At 32.6% G+C, this 20,966-nt stretch overlaps 1 protein-coding gene across 1 annotated transcript in view; it reads left to right on the top strand.

The window, feature by feature from the left end:
• LOC119839693 (tumor necrosis factor alpha-induced protein 8-like protein) overlaps window positions 1–20,966 on the top strand; it is a 40,402-nt gene that overhangs the window by 4,396 nt on the left and 15,040 nt on the right. The window contains exon 2 of the mRNA XM_038366111.1: window positions 16,961–17,029. Coding sequence (XP_038222039.1) covers window positions 17,017–17,029 — 13 coding nt within the window. The 5' untranslated portion in view covers window positions 16,961–17,016. The remainder of the gene's footprint in view (window positions 1–16,960; window positions 17,030–20,966) is intronic.

Here is a 20,966-nt window from a genome sequence, read left to right as displayed (position 1 = left end):
TTACGATGCTGTTCTCGAATCATAGAACTTAAGGTACAATTTTAAATGATATAGGAGCTTCTTTTTATAATTATATTTTGATATTATGATCATTTTATTAGTTAGGAAAAAATATTTATTGAGACATTATTTATTTTTTACAAAAAACTTAACTCTAAAGATCAATTCAAAGCGTTCTATCAAACATTTAAAGATATCCACACTTCATCAACACATTCATTACCAACAATACAATTCGGATGGCTGCTCATCATAGTGATGTTATTCAAATTTTCCATCTGCGTCTCGAATGCGAATGAATACGGTAGGTCGGGGTCACAGCGACCCCACATTCCGGGACGTTCGAGGGGTCTTCATTGTTCCGGTAATGAGAAGCTACTATATTCACTACTATATTTAGCCGGGTTATAGCAAATATTCATAGTACGACCATTCAGCGGGGTTTTTCATTGAGCGGAGTGAGAATGTGATAAAACATTGTGGGAAATTTAATGCCTATACTGGGACAGTTATAGAATATGTTAATTAAACATTATATAGGATGAGTTAAGAAATACGTTCTTTCAGTATTATTTATAATATGTTGTATTGGTAATAAATATAAATATACTGAAGTAGTTTATTTCATAAACTTGTATATAATACAATGAAAGTTTAATTTTACACACAATTATATTAAACATGTTTAACAAAAACATTATTTTATACATTTTTTTTTAAACATTATTTCTATAAAGAATTAAACATGACTAACAATAGTAATTTGAGTGAATTTAATCATGGGAATTATAAACTTCTGCAAATTTTATAACATGCAATAAAAAGAGGTATGCATCTTGTATCGCTCACTTCCCGTAAACACAAATTGAAGATTGTCTGTAATCAATAAAGAATGCTAATTCCTTTTAACCGTTACTTTTAATGTTCTTAGTCACATAACTTCACTTATTATCCTTCCTACAATTACTGCGAACTTTTTAAAGTAACACTATTATTAATTAACACCAAAAGCATATACCAATACCGACACAATGAATAAAATACTACATCACTAGATATAGAAGCGACATTTCCAAAATCGAAGGAAGTTTACAATTAACTGTGTGTTTTGTACTTTTTTTTTTACTTTGTTACTCAATGGTGGTGTTTTTAGTAGCTCTTCAACAGTTTGACGTGTTCTTTTTTGTTTGATAGGAAATTATGGTGATTTACTCTCATTTTAGAATCTAGAATAGTATCTTACCCCAGTGAATGGTATCTCCCCCATATTGTATCAAGTAGATTTATACATCGTCCCACGTCAATTGACCTCGAAAAACTTAAAGTTGTACATAGTACGCAATGATCCGGTTATCTCCTTAAAAACAAGTTCATAAATAACAAATAGAATAATATCCGTACGAGATACGTAATCTTACGGTTAAATAATAGTATACAATACACAACCCCTCGTAAGATAGCATGGACAAAGAACGCTGCTTGCACCGGCGGCAGGTGCGCTAACAGCTGGTTTTAACGGACGCGCCTGTTGCCGACAAGAATTGTATGTTTTTTATTGTAAATATAAGAATTCCCGACTGTTAAACTTGCAAATTATAGATGGAATAGTAATATTAAGCGGCATTCAAGTAGTATAAGTAATTATAGAATAGAAACATGCGAACGTTATTAACTAGATGTAAATTTGACATTGCTAAAGATACGTAAATAAATATAAAAATAATAGATTGAGATTTGAATAAGTACGAGTAAGTATAAGAAAAACAATTGTTATTGTGCTCCAATATAAATAAAATTTGTTGAATTGTAAGGGAAGAAAATTAACAAACAGGACGGATTCTTACTAGATAAATGCGCGAAATATAATTGGTAAATCCTACTAATCCTACTAATATTATAAATGCGAAAGTTAGTAAAGATGTGTGTGTTTGTTACTTTTTAACGCAAAAACTACTGAACCGATTGCTATGAAATTTGGTACGTAGGCAGCTGGACAACTGGAATAACATTTAGGCAACTTTTTATTCCGATATTCCAACAGGATACGGACTAACGCGGGTAAAACCGCGGGGCGTAGCTAGTGTATGATAATTCCATCTGGAATGGTCGATATCGCGAGGTCGTTAGACGTTAAATCTGCATAAAGCATTGCCTTGATTTGGCTCGATTTGAATCAAATGTACTTGTACAATCCGCGATATAGTCTCTGACCATGTTTAGGTATTTGGCGTAGGTACAGTCATATAAGGAAATGTAATACTAAGTTTAATAATAATAGACTGTGTTGTACTCGCAGTGAGTCATATGGGTTGATAAATATTGAATCCTTCACGAGCGGTTTAATATTAATAAGCGCTTTGTTTAAGTTTTCATTTGGCACGTATGTTGGGCGATGAGTTAGTAATTCAATTGTGTTTTATCCTGTTTAAAATAATGTTTATATTTGCTTAAATGTTCGTAAGAATAAGGACTCATTATATGGTGAAACTAAGGCAGTAGCATCATGAAAAGATGCGATTAATGCCTACTATAGGTAGCATTTTTAAATTCTCGTTAAAATATGGTTAGTGTTGCTGAAGAAAATAGGACGTAAAATCATGGTTAATGTTTTTCTGTAGGTGAAGCAAACACATTCCGATCTTTATTTACTAAATCTGTAAAAGCCTTATGATTAGTTAAAAATACAATACCCGAATTTTTTGTTCTTTTATAAACATGTTAATTGTATGAAAAATATTTGTTTTAATTCTTCTTACCTTTCACAATAACGCTTAATTATGCAGATGGTAATGAAGATCGATTGTTCCCTACAACGCTAGTCCTACTTACATAATGCTGAATTGTGTTTGTTACCTTCATTAATATCGCTTTCTTTGCATACACATCATAATGACAACAAAATAGATATTTATTAGACTTCAATTGCATATTTAAAATTATCTTCTTCATTTCTGACAATCAAGAGAATTCCTAGAAACCTAGGTACTTAGATTTCTGGACTAATCTAGTCTGAATGGAGATAACAATTACAAATTCTGTATTTAACTTCTTCTCTTTTCTCTTTTGGTGTTTATAGATAAAATTTAGTAACGTGTATTTGAGTAAACTTTAACCTTTTTTCCACAATTATTCTATGTCTATTATTTTAAAAATGTTATCCTGATGACATACGCGTTACATTATGCGACACGACTATTGCTTACGAAACATGACTCGTCTATTTACAGAAATCCAGGACGATTTAATCCAAACAATGGTTGGCAACTAGAAAATAATGTACATATATGATATATATAATGTACATATATGATATATATAATGTACATATATGAGGAAACATGAGTATCGCAATAACATAAAGCACGAAGGACGAACACGCTCCGTTCCCCTCCAAAGATTATGAATCATGAATACTGGTTTCCTTGTGCTATGTGAGTTATATTGTCTTGGTATTATTTTCTAGACTATTAAAAGCTTGTGTTATTGTACAAGGGAAGGGTTTCGCATGTTTGAAAGATATCTATCAAACCTTAGATACCATAAGGTTTGATAGTTCGCGATGAAGACAGGTTTGTAGGTAAAGAAATTCGAAATGCCTATTACTGATTTTGAGTTTCATATAGTACATATTTTTACTTGGCCGTAAGTGAATTTCCAATTGCAATTCAATTATCCGTCTGTCATTGTTTTCATTTAGTATTATTGTTTTTTATTTTTTTCAATTAGAGGATCACGTAAATTCACATAGTTTTTGTTAGTAATAAATTTAGAATTAGTATTAAATTAAATAGGCTAGAGCAATGATAACATAATTGTTTATGGGACTTGATATAATCTTTTAATACGATGTGGCCAGTGATTATCGTTACCTTCAATATCTTCCAGTTGTTTATTCCACAAATTTATTGGTGTGCCGTGAACCGAATATTTGTAAGCGCTTGTCCCTATTTCGCATAATAATTATTTACTATTGGTTATGAGCCTGAATTGATATTTTTTTTGAAACTCTGATTGGATGGGAAAATTTATAAATTTATAAATCCTCAAATTGATGTTATTCTGTTTTTTTATCAAAACTGCAACGATGTTTTCATTTTACTTACAATAATTTAGGCGACAATAATTATTGCGGGATTAGAAACTATTTTATCGTAGCAATTATGTTAATAATATTTATATTAGATGCGCAATGTGTTAAAGTTTACATCTAGCAAGCAAACAAGGACTATAAATTATTTGAACTGTGTCCCCTGCAGCACAGATTAAATAATTGGTTGAACTAACATTTGGCGCGTTATTGTGACAGTACAAAACTGTTGGATCCATTATATCATGTTCCAAATTCTATTGAAATTCGTTTTAGCCACGCCAATTAATTTAACATTCAGAACCGGTTCATTCGACCGTTATCAGTCTCAAAAATAATATGTATTGCGGATTACTCTCTGCTAATGTATATTGGAATGTTTATTGCATATCTAGGAATCGAATTAACTTTAAATTTGAATATAACATTCAAAATTGCATACAACAAATAATATAATATTACTTTCGGGTGTTAGCCATGAAATGGAGTCCTTATAAGAGAAAAATAAATATCCTTATTCCAGGCTTATAGCGCTTTGATATTCAATATGATATCAAATTATTGTAGCGAACAAAATTTCTAATCATATCTGATATTGGACATTTCTATAAAAATAAGTAAATTTGAGCCATCTACTTATTTGTAACGTCAAAACATCAGCCTTTTCAAATGTTTTTAATAAATAATATGTCATTTTTTTTAAGTGTCCGTCGGTCTACTTATTATTATGTGTGATGACAAGAAATTTAGGACAAGCTTTAAGTATCCACTAAAACCTTATTGACGACGACGAGCTTTAACTATTTTAATATTGGCAATAAATCCTATCCTACTAATATTATAAATTGGAAAGTTTGTGAGGATGGATGTCTGTGTATGTGTATGTATGTTTGTTACTCCTTCACGCAAAAACTACTGAGCCATGAAATTTGGTACGTAGATAGCTGGACAACCGGAATAACCCATAGGCAATTTCTTATCCCGATATTCCTACGGGACAGACTTAAGCGGATGAAACCGCGGGGCGCAGCTAGTTCTAAATATTTCATCGTCTTAACTCTAAAGCTAGAATTCGCTCGGCTCATTGATACTGGCCCTTGCAGCTTAACGAAGTCAATCAAAGACATACAGACAACATCGCGATTGTGCACCTCAGCTAACGGACCGCAAAGCTGAAGTTGGCCTTAATTGATTGTTAACAGAGTGTTATCAAATCCCGTCTCAGGTATTTTGAATCTTAAACCTGTTAGGTCGATGGACTTTGCGAAGCTTTCTGCGAGCGAACTTTAATTGAATGTCGTCGATGACGGATTGCTTGTCTCTATGTCATTGTATTATATGCGAAAGGTGCGTTTATTTATTCCCCCATTATTAATTTCGATATGGTCTTTACTTTAGAAACTTGTATTTATCGAAGTATTGTACCTTGAAAATACATACACAATACTTCTATCCTTGGAAATATACAGGTTAAGCGAAATGTGATCGATGACTAAGACTCTTTGATAAGACTATAACGGTAATTCTGCGGAGTTTCTAGGTATTAATGACTTCATTGCAGTCAGTTTCTATTAACTTCGCTGTTTTGGGTAAATGCCCGAGATTCGTCAATACTCACTTTTGTAAATAGTTTTGTATTTTTTACGTTATTCTAGAAGAAAATTATCGAGCACATTTGGTTCATTTAACAACCTTGAGGATTGTGTATCATGTTTGATTGTTCATCGTTAGAAATAAAACGAAAATTCTCGATTGTTCTGTTATAGCAGTTTAATTCACGTCAGTTTGTACAGCGATTTTCCATTTCCACGATCGGTAGCCTTGTCAGTCTGATACATATGCCAAAACGGCTTTTTGTAGCAATACTGCTGATGTTTCAAGCTAAAAAATGGATAAAGCTGCTTGTGAGTCACGATTACATGAAATATGCAACGTTCTCGTTATACGGGCTAGCACGACACGCAAACAACGGATGTTTGCTTCATTTCTGTAAATAGTGAAATGTTGACACCTCTGGCCTAGTGGTTGTCGCCTTATGTTATGACGGTGTTTCCTTAAGTCCTTCGGGACTTTTTAGATTAATTTGCGCCTTTCTGGAAAAGGCACCGTGGAAAATTCTAGGGAACCTTGTATTTATTTCGAAAATTATATACTGGGATAAAATAAAAAGTTAGGTTTTACTCTCATTTTTATATGATTTTTGGGGATCTCTTATTAGTAGTTATAAAGGATCGGAGACCCAACCCCCGTTCGTGAATGTATTAACAATATGTGACATTGTTTATGCCAATCAGTGGCAAGTTTAAATAGCGATTATGTTACTCACTCGTCCGAGCATAACAGGTTTCCGTGTTTACATATCACGCTGATGAGCCAGTGGCGTGAATCAAGCAATGAACCTCTGAAAGTATCATTAAACGAATGTTTTTACAGAGACAATGATTCAGTGGAATGAGGCAATCTTTACTTGTCTTGATATTCTAATAGAATTTTTAATTCTGTATACTTGGGCCCATAATGCGTAATTCATAATCAACTGAAACATTTATATATTCAATTAGACATCTTAAAGCACTTTTGAATCGTCATAACACAGATTTAACATTAACTAATTTGATTTATAAATCTTACCGTCTCTTTTATATCCACCTTTTTTGGCATAAGAAAGAAAGTAATAAAGTATTGAATGGCTAATACATTGACCGGTAAAGATTATAAGTATCGGGGCAAAAAGTTAATTTTGCGTTTATTTGTTAAGTGAAATATTTATCCAGTAATTAAATGAACTACTTCTACTCTTCTAATTCTACGAGGTTTTTTCTTAGCATCTATTTTATAATGATCACTACATAGTATAAGTTCAAAGTTGCTTTCTCTTTCCCTTTCCCTATTTAAATATTTAAAATTACGCAACGGATTTTGATAGATTTTCTTTAATAGATATAGTGAATCATGAGGTTGTTTAAGTTTTATATAAAATTATCTATTAAACTACTCCAAATTTAACGTCTGTGAAGAAGCCGCGGGCAAAAGCTAGTTAACGATAATAATTAATTCTAGATCTTTCAGTGTTAGCGTAAATACAAAAGCAACATTCCTTTGATCGTGTTATAGTTATATTATGTGCTAGATGCAGGGCAAGAGGTTGTGATCAAGTGAAAATAATAAAGCTTTTCAGTTAATTTTCTATTGTAAGATGGTTTTCTATATGACCGTGGGAATATTCTAGAATTGTGTAGGTACCAAAATATACAATGAGTCTATTGCTTGTTATTGAGATATAAGTAATAGTTTGGAGATACTTTACGTGAATGGACGTTGAACAAATAGCGCAACTTTATTTAAGTAAAATTAATTATATTTTATAAGAGAACCATACAATTTGAATAAAAGCATAAACCCTGATATTCAAGTTCAAATTATAGGAATGAATACGTTCATATAGAATTTGTAAGACCATTATTTTTACAAATCCTACTATCCCGAACCGATTGCAATGAAATTTGGTACGTAGACAGCTGGACAACTGGAATAACATATAGGCAACTTTTTATCCCGATATTCCTACGGGATACGGACTCACGCGGGTGAAACCGCGGGGCGCAGCTAGTTTAAAATATTTTTTGATGACCTTATTGATGGTATTTCGCGTGCTCCGCTAAAAAAGAATAAAATGAAGTTTCTTCTCTCCATAATAACTTGTAATTTATCTGAAACGCGTACTATTTTAATTAATCAGGTTAATTGTGTCATAATATTTATTGTTTATCCGTGAAGATGCAAGAGCGCACACAACTCGCGATCTCGTATTGTTATGATGTCCCACGGTTTTACCTGACATATGAAAGTTGGGTGAAACGAATTAGGCATTCATATTTTCTTATTCTTCTTCCGACATACGAAATGCGATTTACCATTGTAAAACAGGTGTGTATTATAGATATAAATAAATACTGATAGGTATTTAAAGGCGAAACTTAAACCAGAAATTTTGAATGAATAGAAAAAAGTTGATCACGAGGCTGGATTCGAACCCGCGTTTTTTGCCAAACAGTAGCAACGCCTAGCCTCTCGGCCACCCGTGATCCCGCCACAGTAATCGAATTTCTTGTACTCTTTCGGTTTTATGTGCCTAAGTAATAGAAACTTTAACCAATATGCTATATTAGCGATCCACCCTGGCTTCGTCTGCGCTAATACCAATCAGCAACAACGTACATATCCAACGATGAAAGAATTTTTGTAATCGGTCCATTAGTACCCGAGTAGAGCGCGTCCATACAAGCATACAATTCAGCTTTATGTTATTAGTATAGATAGATAGTTTTGTATGTGTGCCGATTTTATTATTATTCTAGAATCAACAGAGCACTATAATGTCTATACATTGTTGTAGTATTGAGTATAGTACGCACACTCACGCAGGTTGTACAGTAATGTATAATTATATAATATGACTCATCGAGAACATTTGTCATTTTACTTTTCATAATTTGTCATTATGTTTAACCGTTCATACAAGTATCACGCAATCTCTCGTCACATAATAACATTTGATTGGATATTTAGTGTTTCTACGGATACAGCTGTTTGTTTTTGCTTTGTCTTGACTTCGCCCGTCATACATACAGCCTGTAGCCTTCCTCAATAAAGGGGCTATATAACACTGAAAGAATTTTTCAAATCGGTCCTGTAGTTTCTGAGATTAGTGCTTTCAAAGAAACAAACAAATATACTCATCAGCTTTATAATATTAGTGTAGATGTTTAGAGCCTGTTTCCGTGTGAACGTGTTTAATTAGTATGACCTCAAGTATAGAGAGATCGTCATGCAGTCATGGGTCATCACAAACTGGTTCGTTTTAATGACCGATTATTATTGTCTTGAAAATGATGACTATATGAACCTGTACTTAAGGTTTGGGATGACTTGTTTAATTAATAACTAATATGCAATACTGGGAGTCCAATTTGAACGACTGATAATTTGTTAATGATTATGGTTAACTAAAATACAATCTGTAACAGTAAATAATCAAAGGTAACATGTATAGTATTTTTTACTAACTATCTCTTGAATAATCTTATTTATTGATTAATGCTTTAACTCTTTGAAGAATTTGAATAATTATGTTATCTTAAGGTAATAATAATTAACTAATGAGTTTTTAATGTTATAAACTAATTAGTTAGAATAAGAACATATTATAAAAATAAGATTAATAAGAATAAGAAAATAAGATTTAAATCGCTTTCAAATTGTCAGAACTAAATTTAACGGACTAAATTAAACTTTCAAATAAAAAAAAGAATCATCAAAATCGGTTCACCCACTAAAAAGTTATGAAATAAAAAAACACAAAAATATAGAATTGAATAGAATAGAATTGAAATTATAGAATCGAATAGATAACCTCCTCCTCTTTATTAAGTCGTTTACAATGCTGCGTTAATTATCCCAGATAATTATAAATTAGTATGATGTATCCGCAGCAAGAAACCGGAACGGTCGCCGATGCAAAGAAATTGAATAGTCTCACGCACTCCGATTTTATTTCGAAAATATAATTGCATATTAATTAGTGGTAGGTACGATTTTAGTTGCAATGCCGTGCTTGAGATCTGACATGGCTCTTACGCTTCAATAAGCTTTAAATTAATTTTTCTTTTTCATGTCTTTAACCGTGTTTATTTAGTAATTCACAAAATAAATAGGCATTGCATTATTTTCTTATTACACAATATGTGAGAGTCAACACAATGTTTCGATTTTAGGCCAATTAGATAGATAGATAGATAACACTTTATTGCAACAATTAGGTGTGTAATAAGAAACCCCCGGAAACATTTTTTTAAAATGTATTATTAGGAACGAATCTTAATGAAAGCATAACGTTGAAACACCCACCGCAAGTGAAATTGAAGATAAATATGCGTGAAATGTCACTTTGACAGTTCCCTCATATTATGGATTTTTTGAAGGCGTAAAAAGTGATCAAAAGCGAATCGAATATATGAAAAAAGTACTCGATTGATATTAAAACAAAAAGCAAATCACATTACATTTTAAACTGTAATAACAGCGGTCTGTTTTGCATCAATTTTTATCCTGTTAATGAGTCATCTTATAACCAGAATGTTTATTTTTAGTTCATAAAAGCGAGGGATTGACCGCGGTGCCCGAGTCTTAATTATTGTATTTATAACTGAAATATGGTTTCACATTTATGATTAGTTTTAACCATATATATGTCTGTTTAAGTCTGTACATATAAAAATTATGTATATAATTCCCGTGTAACAATTTTATTTTCTTTTTGTTTGTCACCAACGGTCCTTCCAACCGGATCGACAGATTTTTATGAATTTTTTAAATAAATTCTTTGGGCATGAACTCTACATATATAACCGAATGATAAGAAACATTTAAATTATCCATTAATTTTATTCTTTACCTATAATCTATGTATAAATACTAACTGTAACGCGTGGCTTCATTCGCGTGGGACCCCGTTCAAAAGTAGCCTATGTGCTTATCCAGAGTATAATCCATCTCTGTACCAAATTTCGCTTGAAAGACATCCCAAAAATCCATCGATCCATAGTCACCAACTTTCGCGTTTATAATATTAGTAGGATGTACCTGTACCAAATCATCTCTATAAATTTATTCAAAATGAATATTTCGGAAGTGAAAGCAAATAAAGCATATTTACTACGAATTAACCTTATAAAAACCGGTTATTTCACCATGAGTTTGGCATTTTTGTTTTATTTCACGCCAGCTTTCTGCCAGCGGCTTTGGTTGCGCCCTTCACGTTGTCTCGCGACTTTTTTCTGTCCTTGACAAAAAGTGTCTTATATCATATCACCACGAAAAGGGACACAAAAAGATAAAGCTACTATGTACATAAAATAATTATTATATATTGTATTATAAAAATGCTCATTTTTAAAATAATACAGAACATCAGCTTATCTATAAATAATAATGTAAAGCAGAAGAGTTTGTTTGTTTGAACGCGCTAAACACAGAAACAAGTGGTGGTTGAAACAAGTGGCTCTATTTTTGGAAGAACGTTATCTACACTGATATTTTAAAGAGGAAAGTTTTGTATTATTGTAACATTTTCACGCAAAAACCACTGGACCGATTTCAAAATTTCTTTCACCATTACAAATCTGCCACTTCACTGGCATACAACACATAGGCATATATGTACCACGGGCGATGCCAGGTCGAACAGCTAAAGCCTAATTTACAAAGTAGCTAGAAACGCGGGGCACAGCCTGTAAAGTATACACATTACATGACTAAATTAAGTCTAGCATTTCACAGTGTTATGCAAATAAGTCAATTATTAGTCGTCGTCACAGAGACGAGTGGAAGCCTTGGAAATATAAGGGATTTAATGCAATTAGAAAATCTTACTGTATTTCCTTCCGTTGGTATTTAGTGTTGTGTTGGGATTTACCTGTTGGCATTGTTGTACGTCGCAGCTGTTAGTGTTAACTTAATAATATAGAAATAAATTATTTGTTTTTATACTTTTGAATGCGTGTTACGAATATACGAGACGGGATCAATTTCAAAGAGAAATGAGATTTATACTCCATCAGAAACATTGTTGCCGAGCAATTTAAATAGCAACGAATTAAAGATACCAGGGGTTTCTGTTACGTGTTTTTATTAAATGTTTAGAAAATTTTAATAAAGTATCCATAGATATCAGAAATATATCGTTTCACTTGAACCATGCATTCGACTCGCGGTAACTGGCACCGCCCACGTCGTTTTGTCGGTTTGGTTCGTAATATTTAAAAATTAGAAAAGAAGGAAGACCCCCACAGACTTTTCATAACTAAGATAAGATAAATTCATTCAGCCGTTCTCGAGTTTTAGCGAGACTAACGAACAGCAATTAATTTTTATATATATAGATAGAAATAGGAGTCGGTCGACTATCTAACTCAAAACATTTTACTGTAATAGTTTTTGCCCTCCAGACTCCTATTTCAATCGCCAAATCACTAAATTTGTGTGGTGAAATTTTAAATTTAACATTTTATTTGAATTTGGTATACAGCAAAATATAAATAAAAAACTTTAAAACGAATGTGAAAGTTGATAATCACAAAAAATGACCTGAGTCTAACAGCTGACGTATTACACCTCTAGAGACTGGATATAGTGATCGCTGTAATTGCTACTAATGTAGTCCATAAATTACTTGTAAACAGTAGTTTTTGCGTGAAAGTAATAAACGTCGATCCATCCGGAGGATTGTGAAGAGTCACAGTTTAGGTTTTATTAGTAATCCTACTAATATTTTAAATGCGAAAGTTTGTAAGGATGTGTGTGTGTTTGTTGCTCTTTCATGCAAAAACTACTGAACCGGTTGCAATAAAATTTGCTACGTAGATAGCTGGACAACTGGAATAACATATAGGCAACTTTTTATCCCGATATTCCTACGGAATACGGACTTACGCGAGTGAAACCGCGGGGCGCAGCTGGTTGATTATAAATCTTTATTATTAAATGACAAAGAAATATTTATTGTGATTCTATTCTAACTCCGTATTTAAAACTGTCGAGATATGGAAAAAGATGGATACACCTTTTAACACGTCTCAATTTAGTTGATGTATGGATCTAGTAATTCATCCGCCAATAATGAGATGTGATATTGTATGCAGCTGTTACATCCGTCGAGCAGACGGTGCGCTAAAGTGATCACATTCTAGACAATTTGCTCGTAATAAAAAAGGGAATTCATATAAACCGGGAACGGAATTCGTGGCTCTCGTACTAATGAACACATCTTTGTGTCAAGTAGAAGATGGTCTCACCTGCATTCCATAAGGTAACACGTATATCTAGATGCAGCATTCGACTATTTGTAATGTTAAATATGTTAAAGAAGCGTACTGCGTAAGAATATGTATCTAATATATAAAATTCTCGTGTCACAGTTTTCGTTGCCATACTCCTCCGAAACGGCTTGACCGATTTTGATGAAATTTTTTGTGCTTATCCGGTATCTATGAATATAAGAATCGGCCAACATCTATTTTTCATCCCCCTAAATGATCAGAGTAAGGTAGAACAGCGTTTGCCGGGTGCGGCTAGTATATCTATAATAATATTATAAAACTGAAGAGTTTGTTTGAACGCGCCAATCTCGGGAACTACTGGGCCGATTTGAAAAATTCTTAGTGTTTGATAGGCCATTTATTGAGGGAGGCTTAGGCTATATACAACAGAAACTAGATGAGTAAAACCGTGGGGCACTGCTAGTTAGATAAAGATTGGACACGTATACGTATATTTTCCCTTTCGTTAGGAAAGTATACTAATATATGTATTCGCAGGTATATTATATATTTGATAATATTAATCCATTTTTGAACACATGAAATATCATATAAGAATGAAGTAAAATACCAAACATTAAATGTTATTTTATAGGTAATTATTTATTTATAGACATTAAAACAAACAACATAATTAATTGAAAAACATTCTTACATGATTTTGTTCATGGATTCAGCAAACGTTAATGTATCTCTGAAACGTATTTCTATCAATTAATAAAGACAAATATATTTATAATAAAAAATTGACATTTTCATTAACATTCTATAAATTTATTCAAATTCAAATTACATAGCCGATTTTCTTCTAATGATTCCATCACTTGCCCTCAACGTAACGCAATGAATATACAACTGAGATAATTACCAGTTACTATGAATATGATTAGGTCTCCATTGCTAATAGCTTACTAATGTAACCTGTGAAATTATTCGTATTAACTAGCAAAAGGGGACTACATGATCTAAAAGCGTGTTTTATAATGCCTCAAAGGACTTACCTTCTTCTTTTATCCAGTGCAAAAATGCTACAAATTTGAAACTACAAAAAAATCACAAACATTTTGAAATCCTCTGAATATTTGTACTAACGAGTTAAAATTATGCTGAACTCCATCAATTATATTTATTTTACGTTCCTGATTAGTACATATACTCAGCATAAGCTAGTGAATTTTTTTTTAGTTTATTTGTAACAAATCACTACATAGTATAAAACAAAGTCCCCATGTCCCTATTTATGCTTATATCTTTAAAACTACGCAACGGATTTTGATGGTTTTTTTTTAATAGATAGAGTGATTCAAAATGAAGGTTTTTATGTATGGCATCTATTAAATTACTCCAAATTTAACGAAGCCGCGGGCAAAAGCTAGTATGATATAAGATATCTTAAGGAGTAAATAAATATTACTGCTATAATGCTTTCTTTAATACGGGAAATGAAAGAGTTCCGCTGCGTAGGATGTTGGACGGAGATAGGTATTGGATTTATACAAGAATTTTGTATGTCGTTTCACAGATATTATTATTCTATATTAGCAGTCGTTTGATGAATCTCGTAATATTATTATGTCATCCTACTATCCTACTACTATTATAAATGCGAAAGTTTGTAAGGATGTGTGTGTGTTTGTTGCTCTTTCACACAAAGACTACTGAACCGATTGCAATGAAATATGGTACGTAGACAGCTCGACAACTGGAATAACATATAGGCAACTTTTATCCCGAAATTCCAACGAGATACGGACTTACGCAGGTGAAACCGCGGGGCGCAGCTAGTAGATCATATATACTATATCTCGCCACGTTGCTATATCCTTCCAAGCTAAACAGATGTTTCCCACGACCCAACCAATTTTTCCGTCCAATTTTTTTGTTTCTGTTTTTATTTAATTAATTTACTTACCTATTATTTCGCAATGCTGTTTTAAGAATGTGCGAAATAATGATAGAAAATTAGAAACGTCGTCGTTGGCGCGAAGACAATCTTCTTTAATTTCCAGTTCTTCAGCGGATTTTTAGTCTCGAATCCATTCCTTAGCCTTATAAACTTATACTATATAATAGTACCTGGATGACCGAGCTTTGCTCGGTTTAACTTCGTAAAGTTTTTAAGAGAACACGTGCATATAAACAATTAGTCTAATCTCAAAGCGAACACTCATTGACTTCGATACTTAACAACGCCATTTGCTGGAACTTTAATTATTCGCCAAAAAATAGTATTATTATTCGCCAATAGATGTCAGGAAAAAAAATAGTAATAGTATTATTATTCGCCAATAGATGTCAGGAAGAGTCGCTAAGTTTAAGTCGATAAAACACGAATATGAAATTTTCTAAAAAAGATTCCTAGCTAGATCGAATTATCGCCCCCGAAACCCCCTATATACTAAATTTCATGAAAATCGTTGGAGCCGATTCCGAGATTCCAATTATATATATATATATATATATATATATATATATATATATATATATATATACAAGAATTGCTCGTTTAAAGGTATAAGATAACATAACTAATATAAACCTACATTATAAACTTTACAAAGAAAGCCTTTTTAACCAGCGTTCCCAGAATTCCAGGTTACAAATTCGTACCGTATTTTTTAACAGTAACAGTGAATTTTTTTTCCATCCACGTGTTCCAACCATTAGCGCCTCATTAAAAATAATAAAAAGCATACAATATCAGCACGGTCCGGCAATTTTTCCCAGCTTCCGGTTACCGCGCCCGGATAAAAGGATTTAAATATAGAGCGAGGAAATGGCCGTCGTTAACTTCATTATGTCTCTACATGGTGGTGCTGTCGAGTCTTTATGGTGATGGGTTTGTTTTTACGAAAGCATGTATGCTGCTTTACGTAATGTTTATGTGTTAGTCATACATATGCAAGCAAAGAAACATACAAAAATTTGTAGATATAAACACAAGACTTAAATTCATCATGTTAATCATCGAATCCAACCATCCGCCAAAAGTAACTCTGTTATGTTTGCACGTCTAAACAGCTGAACCGTTTTTGATTAAATTTTTTGTTGAAATGGACTGACATTTGGGAAAAGACACGCTACGTTTTTCTGAAGAACACAAACTTTATGTGAGTGAATTAGGTTCTGGAAGTGTATATGGACGTCACGCGATAAAGTTAAGAACATGTAAGCGAAGTCGCGGTGGGAGGGTAGATTAGTTTATGTAATTGATTAATTTTCCTGTTATTTGACACAACAAAGTATGGTACGTTTAAAGATTGATCAGACAGTTTTATAACTAAGGAGGCCGGAATTGGACGGTTATCGGAACTTGACACGCAACCATTTAATGATTTTAAAGGTTACCAAATCGTAGTCCATATCGTATTTTCATCTAATAATAATTGACTAACGAAAAATTGGTTATTTTGGATTTTCCTATAATTATTTTTAGTAAAATATTTCATTGAGAGCTAAACTTTGTACCTATATATGTTACAGTCAAAACTATTTTCTCGTTCAAAACACGTTTGACTGCAAATATTTTCAAATGCCTCTTTTAGTTTGCATGTAACATATACATTACACAGTTTTCTTCTAAGATTTTATACCTAATTGTAAATTGCACAATTGAAATGTTATCAACGCGTTATATACTACTCTTACAACAACATTAAAGGGCTTAAAATACAATTAGTAGGCTGGTGGATCCTTCTTTTAATGAAGAGAAGTATTATGTTTTCTTCATATTTTCGAGTGCAGAATATTATAATGTATTACAAAGTTTTATGATAAAATACATTTATGGTAATTCTTATCATATCAATTATGACGTTATTGGTTAATACTTTTACGGTACTAACTTTTTAATTTAACCGAATAAAAAAACTATGATTTGTATGGTTATAATTAAAGGATTTTTCTATACATCATTGTATTAATAGAATTTGGATGCTGACGCCTTTATTTTTATTTATTTATTTTTTGTTTAATGTTTTATTTATTTTGTTTGCAGGAGCTGATGTTGTAGTCCACGGTTTTATTTGCTTCGAGTTATTTTAAGTTTTCTTCATGGTAGCCACTTGTGAGTTTTTTTTTATTTTGCTTTTATATTTTTTATTTTTGCTGTTTGTTACTACTTTTACTTTATTTTATTATGTTCTATCTTGTTAACTTGAATACAAATTTACATTTAATACAAAATAATCTTTTAAAAAGATACATAAAGATGAATGGCATAAAAGTCAAAATAAACTATTTAATAAAACTTGAAAACAACACACTACGTGTTATATAAAGCTAGCAATTTCACATTTCAGTCTACTAAAATATTCAAGGCGATCGATTCGAATTATTTCTAATCTCGTGTAGGTACCTTCAACATATATGGGTACCTTCATGTGACAAAGTAACACACCTGAACACCTTGACCGGAATTCCAATCCAGGACAACGCCTACACACTGAAACCTATATAATATTTACTTTATGGTGACATGGGAATCAATATCGCCGATCACTTCTAGTTAATGCGTTGTGTGTGCTCTATAGTTTATGGTGTATGAAGTATATAGTGTGTTTGGGATTTGCTTACTGTTACTATGGGCAATTGGTTGGAAAATTATAGTCAATTTGTCTATAGTGAGTGATAGACTAATAAATCTTATAAGGCGTATATAATTGTATTTGTTCGAATCGTAGTTTCAGGTATGACTGTGGCATTTTAAACTATACAATCACCTATTCTACTCAAAAGAGTTGCTAAAATAAGAATCTTAGCAAGATTGGTTATGATATTAAAGAGGTATTAAGATAGCTTATGGTACTTAGCCATTGGAAGTGGACCAAGATAAAAATAAACATACATTTGCACAAGAAATTACATTGTCTATAACTTTAGCACAACTGTTGTCTTTTGTGGGTACTTCTTGGTACGATAGTCTATCTAATTGAATGAATAATGGCGACATCAAAGCAAACAAACTGTTATTAAAGCCTACACGAAAAAGATACAAACCACGGGTTAGGTGAAGCGAATCTCAGAATATCTTATGTATGCCAAATACAAAGAAACGCAATAAAGCTACAACTAAGAAGCGAATTATTTACGAATGTAACATGATAAAAAATGTAGGCTTCTATACAGCAGGGCGAGCGCAAAATAAAGCAAATTGAATGAGTCTAGAGCCAAGCGTTTTCCAACAAACAGAAGTGTCACGTAGGGTTGACGACCCTAAAAAAATTGTCATTGGTGAAAATTCTTCGATTTCGACTTCGGACAATCTGATTCGAATCTTTAGACCTGGTGATTTATTGTAGTGTCCAATTTGCTCGCAGACACAAGTTCGCTCTATTCCATGACTCGATGTTTAACGAGAGATTCACACGATCAGAGAGAGGTTAAGAAGTCAGATTCATTAATCAATTTGCTCTTCGAAGCATGGAGCTGTTCAAAATCGCCACGAACAAAGTATTGATGACAATATGCCAAATACACATACAAAAATTTTTTCATAAATCGTTATTTAATTTCAAATTGCTGCGAGTTATACATTCGCTTCATCGAAACAACATTTAAAAATATAAATCTTAGTTGTTGATTCAGTTAAAAAACATTCTTAGAATTATTAACATTATAACAGATTACTTTGTTTTGTTTAATTTCTGTTTCTCTCGACAGTGCCTTTAAACATTGCATTGAAACATTACGCACATGTTTTTAGAATTTAAGTATTCCTTTCTGGCAACCCTAATTTCACTTGACATCGTATAATGTAAACGTCGCCATTTAAGGGATGATACGCCTACACTGTGATGGGATTAGAGGGAAATTAAATAGGTATTTTATTTTGTATTTCGAATACGTGTTTTTTTTTATTTTAGGTGCGCGCGAGGAATGGATGGAAAATGTTCCAATTTATATCACATAGTGATTAGGTTTATAGGATTTGAAGAGACTAACTCATCCTTTGAACACAGAATTTTTAGCCAAATTTTAGGCTTATCCTTCAGTGTGCAAAAATGAAATAAATAAATATTATCTTATACACTCATTCTATAACGACATTTTAAGGTGTTTATTTGTATTACAGAAACTATGTTATACTCTTTGTTCCCCTCCTTATCATCCAATTTCTTAATATTCTTTAGTCCAAGGGATGTTGTTCTTGTATAAATTAACGCGAAAAGAGTAAAATAGAGAATATAAAAAATTATTAGAAATGGCTAGTGTCTGATAACGCACACGCGATCACAGCCGCGGAATGCTAGTTAACTTATTTATTGCAGATTGAAACTAAAACGTAGTATTATTTCGGGTAAATATTTCAGCAAACATTTGTTGAGTTTTCAATGGCTCGTTACCATAGCAACGCTTTCGAAGCGAGCAAGGTCGCGTCTGTTACGCAATACTGTATTTGAATTTCGAATATCATTTTTAATGCGGTGTCGACTTACTCCGTGTGTGGAAGCAAATTACGTCATTATATTGAAGGATTTCGTTTTATGAAGAGCCCAAGGGTAGTACAAAACGGGCGTAGGGTGTCAAGAGCAGCTGGTTGCTATAGCAACGCTTCCGAGAATTCCAAGGTCGAAATGCGCTGCGTAGTTCAATATTCCTGTTGCTATTTATCCGTAGAAGTATTGTGAAATAATTGAGGTACTGGCAAACCAGAAATTGTTGAAATACCCTTTTGAGCTTGATGGACAGCTGTACTGTTATAATTATTTTTCTCTGCTTAGTGTATTTGAAATTTCTCTTGGGCCAAAAAAAATCGGTTATATGAAATAAGCTCGTGTCTCAATATTTCAACACTTATTAATATCATGTAAGATTTAGTATATTCAGGTAGGTAAAGGTTATTCCTCCTGACCTTTTCTTATATCTAAATCCTCACATTCAAACGGACCCCAATTCTAATAAAGGGATGCTTCAATTATAGGGCAAAGACCTTGTATTATAAAGCTGTTATTAATTTCGATTGTTTGGAGGTACCCTCGTAACGGTTTCTTCACATGGGAAGGAAGTGAGTGAGAGTGAGTATCAGGATTTGAAATCATTGTTGTGATTTTATTGCGCTTTTTATTGAAAAAAAAGACGTATATTTATAACACATCTGCAGACGGCAAGAGCTAAAAGCATGTTTTTAAAGGCCTTGGTATATTATCCACGGCAGTAAAAAAAAAAAAAATGTGATATTAATGCTTTAGGATATACCTACTCGTACATGCTAATTACAAATGCCAATCAAGCCCAATCGCAGAAGGTTTTCAATTAGGTTGAATTTTTCAATCAATTTTCAACTGAATGACGTGTTTGATGTAAAATTGGAGTGATACCGACGTCCCTGGGGAGGACGTCGGTGACCTTTTTTGTAGAAATTTAGTTTTTTTATAAATTGTTTATTCTTATTTCTGAGTACGCAGGTGTGCGTGCAGCATTGTGTGCCGACAGAGCTGGTCGAGATCGTTGGTTCGAGACCGTCACGTGATTTGTCACGTTGATCGTGTAAATGTGTGCGTGAGCCATGCTACCTCTTGTAGAATAGGGTTCGTATCGATTAACTAAGAAAGGTCCAATTACTAATCTTATTCTTTTATAGATTGGATAGTTGGTAGTATTCTTAACCGTAGCAGACTGATGATAAACAGATTTTATGCGATGCATTTATTGACCAAGAGAATAAATACAATGCATAGCCTACATCAAAACTGACCAGGATTCATAAATTACATAAGTGAGTATAAATAACGGATGTTATAAATTTTTCTCTCCTAATACAATAGGTGAGACATCTAGCACTCTCATAAAGTTCTTTCGCATTAAGTATTGCGAACATCACTTTCGATATACTCAAGTGTAAAAATAGTTTTTAAACGTATTCTTAGAAGCCAAAGCAACAAAAAATCACCTGGCAACTATGACAACATTCAGAAACGTATATTGTACATACTTATCCAACCAAATCCCAAGATATCAGACATACAGATATAAGATTAAAAACAGCTCAATAAGTATAAAGA

Source organism: Zerene cesonia, chromosome 4 (genome assembly GCF_012273895.1).
Source record: "Zerene cesonia ecotype Mississippi chromosome 4, Zerene_cesonia_1.1, whole genome shotgun sequence".
NCBI lineage: Eukaryota > Metazoa > Arthropoda > Insecta > Lepidoptera > Pieridae > Zerene > Zerene cesonia.
Note: the sequence above shows the minus strand (reverse complement) of the source record. Positions and strands in the feature narration are given on the sequence as shown.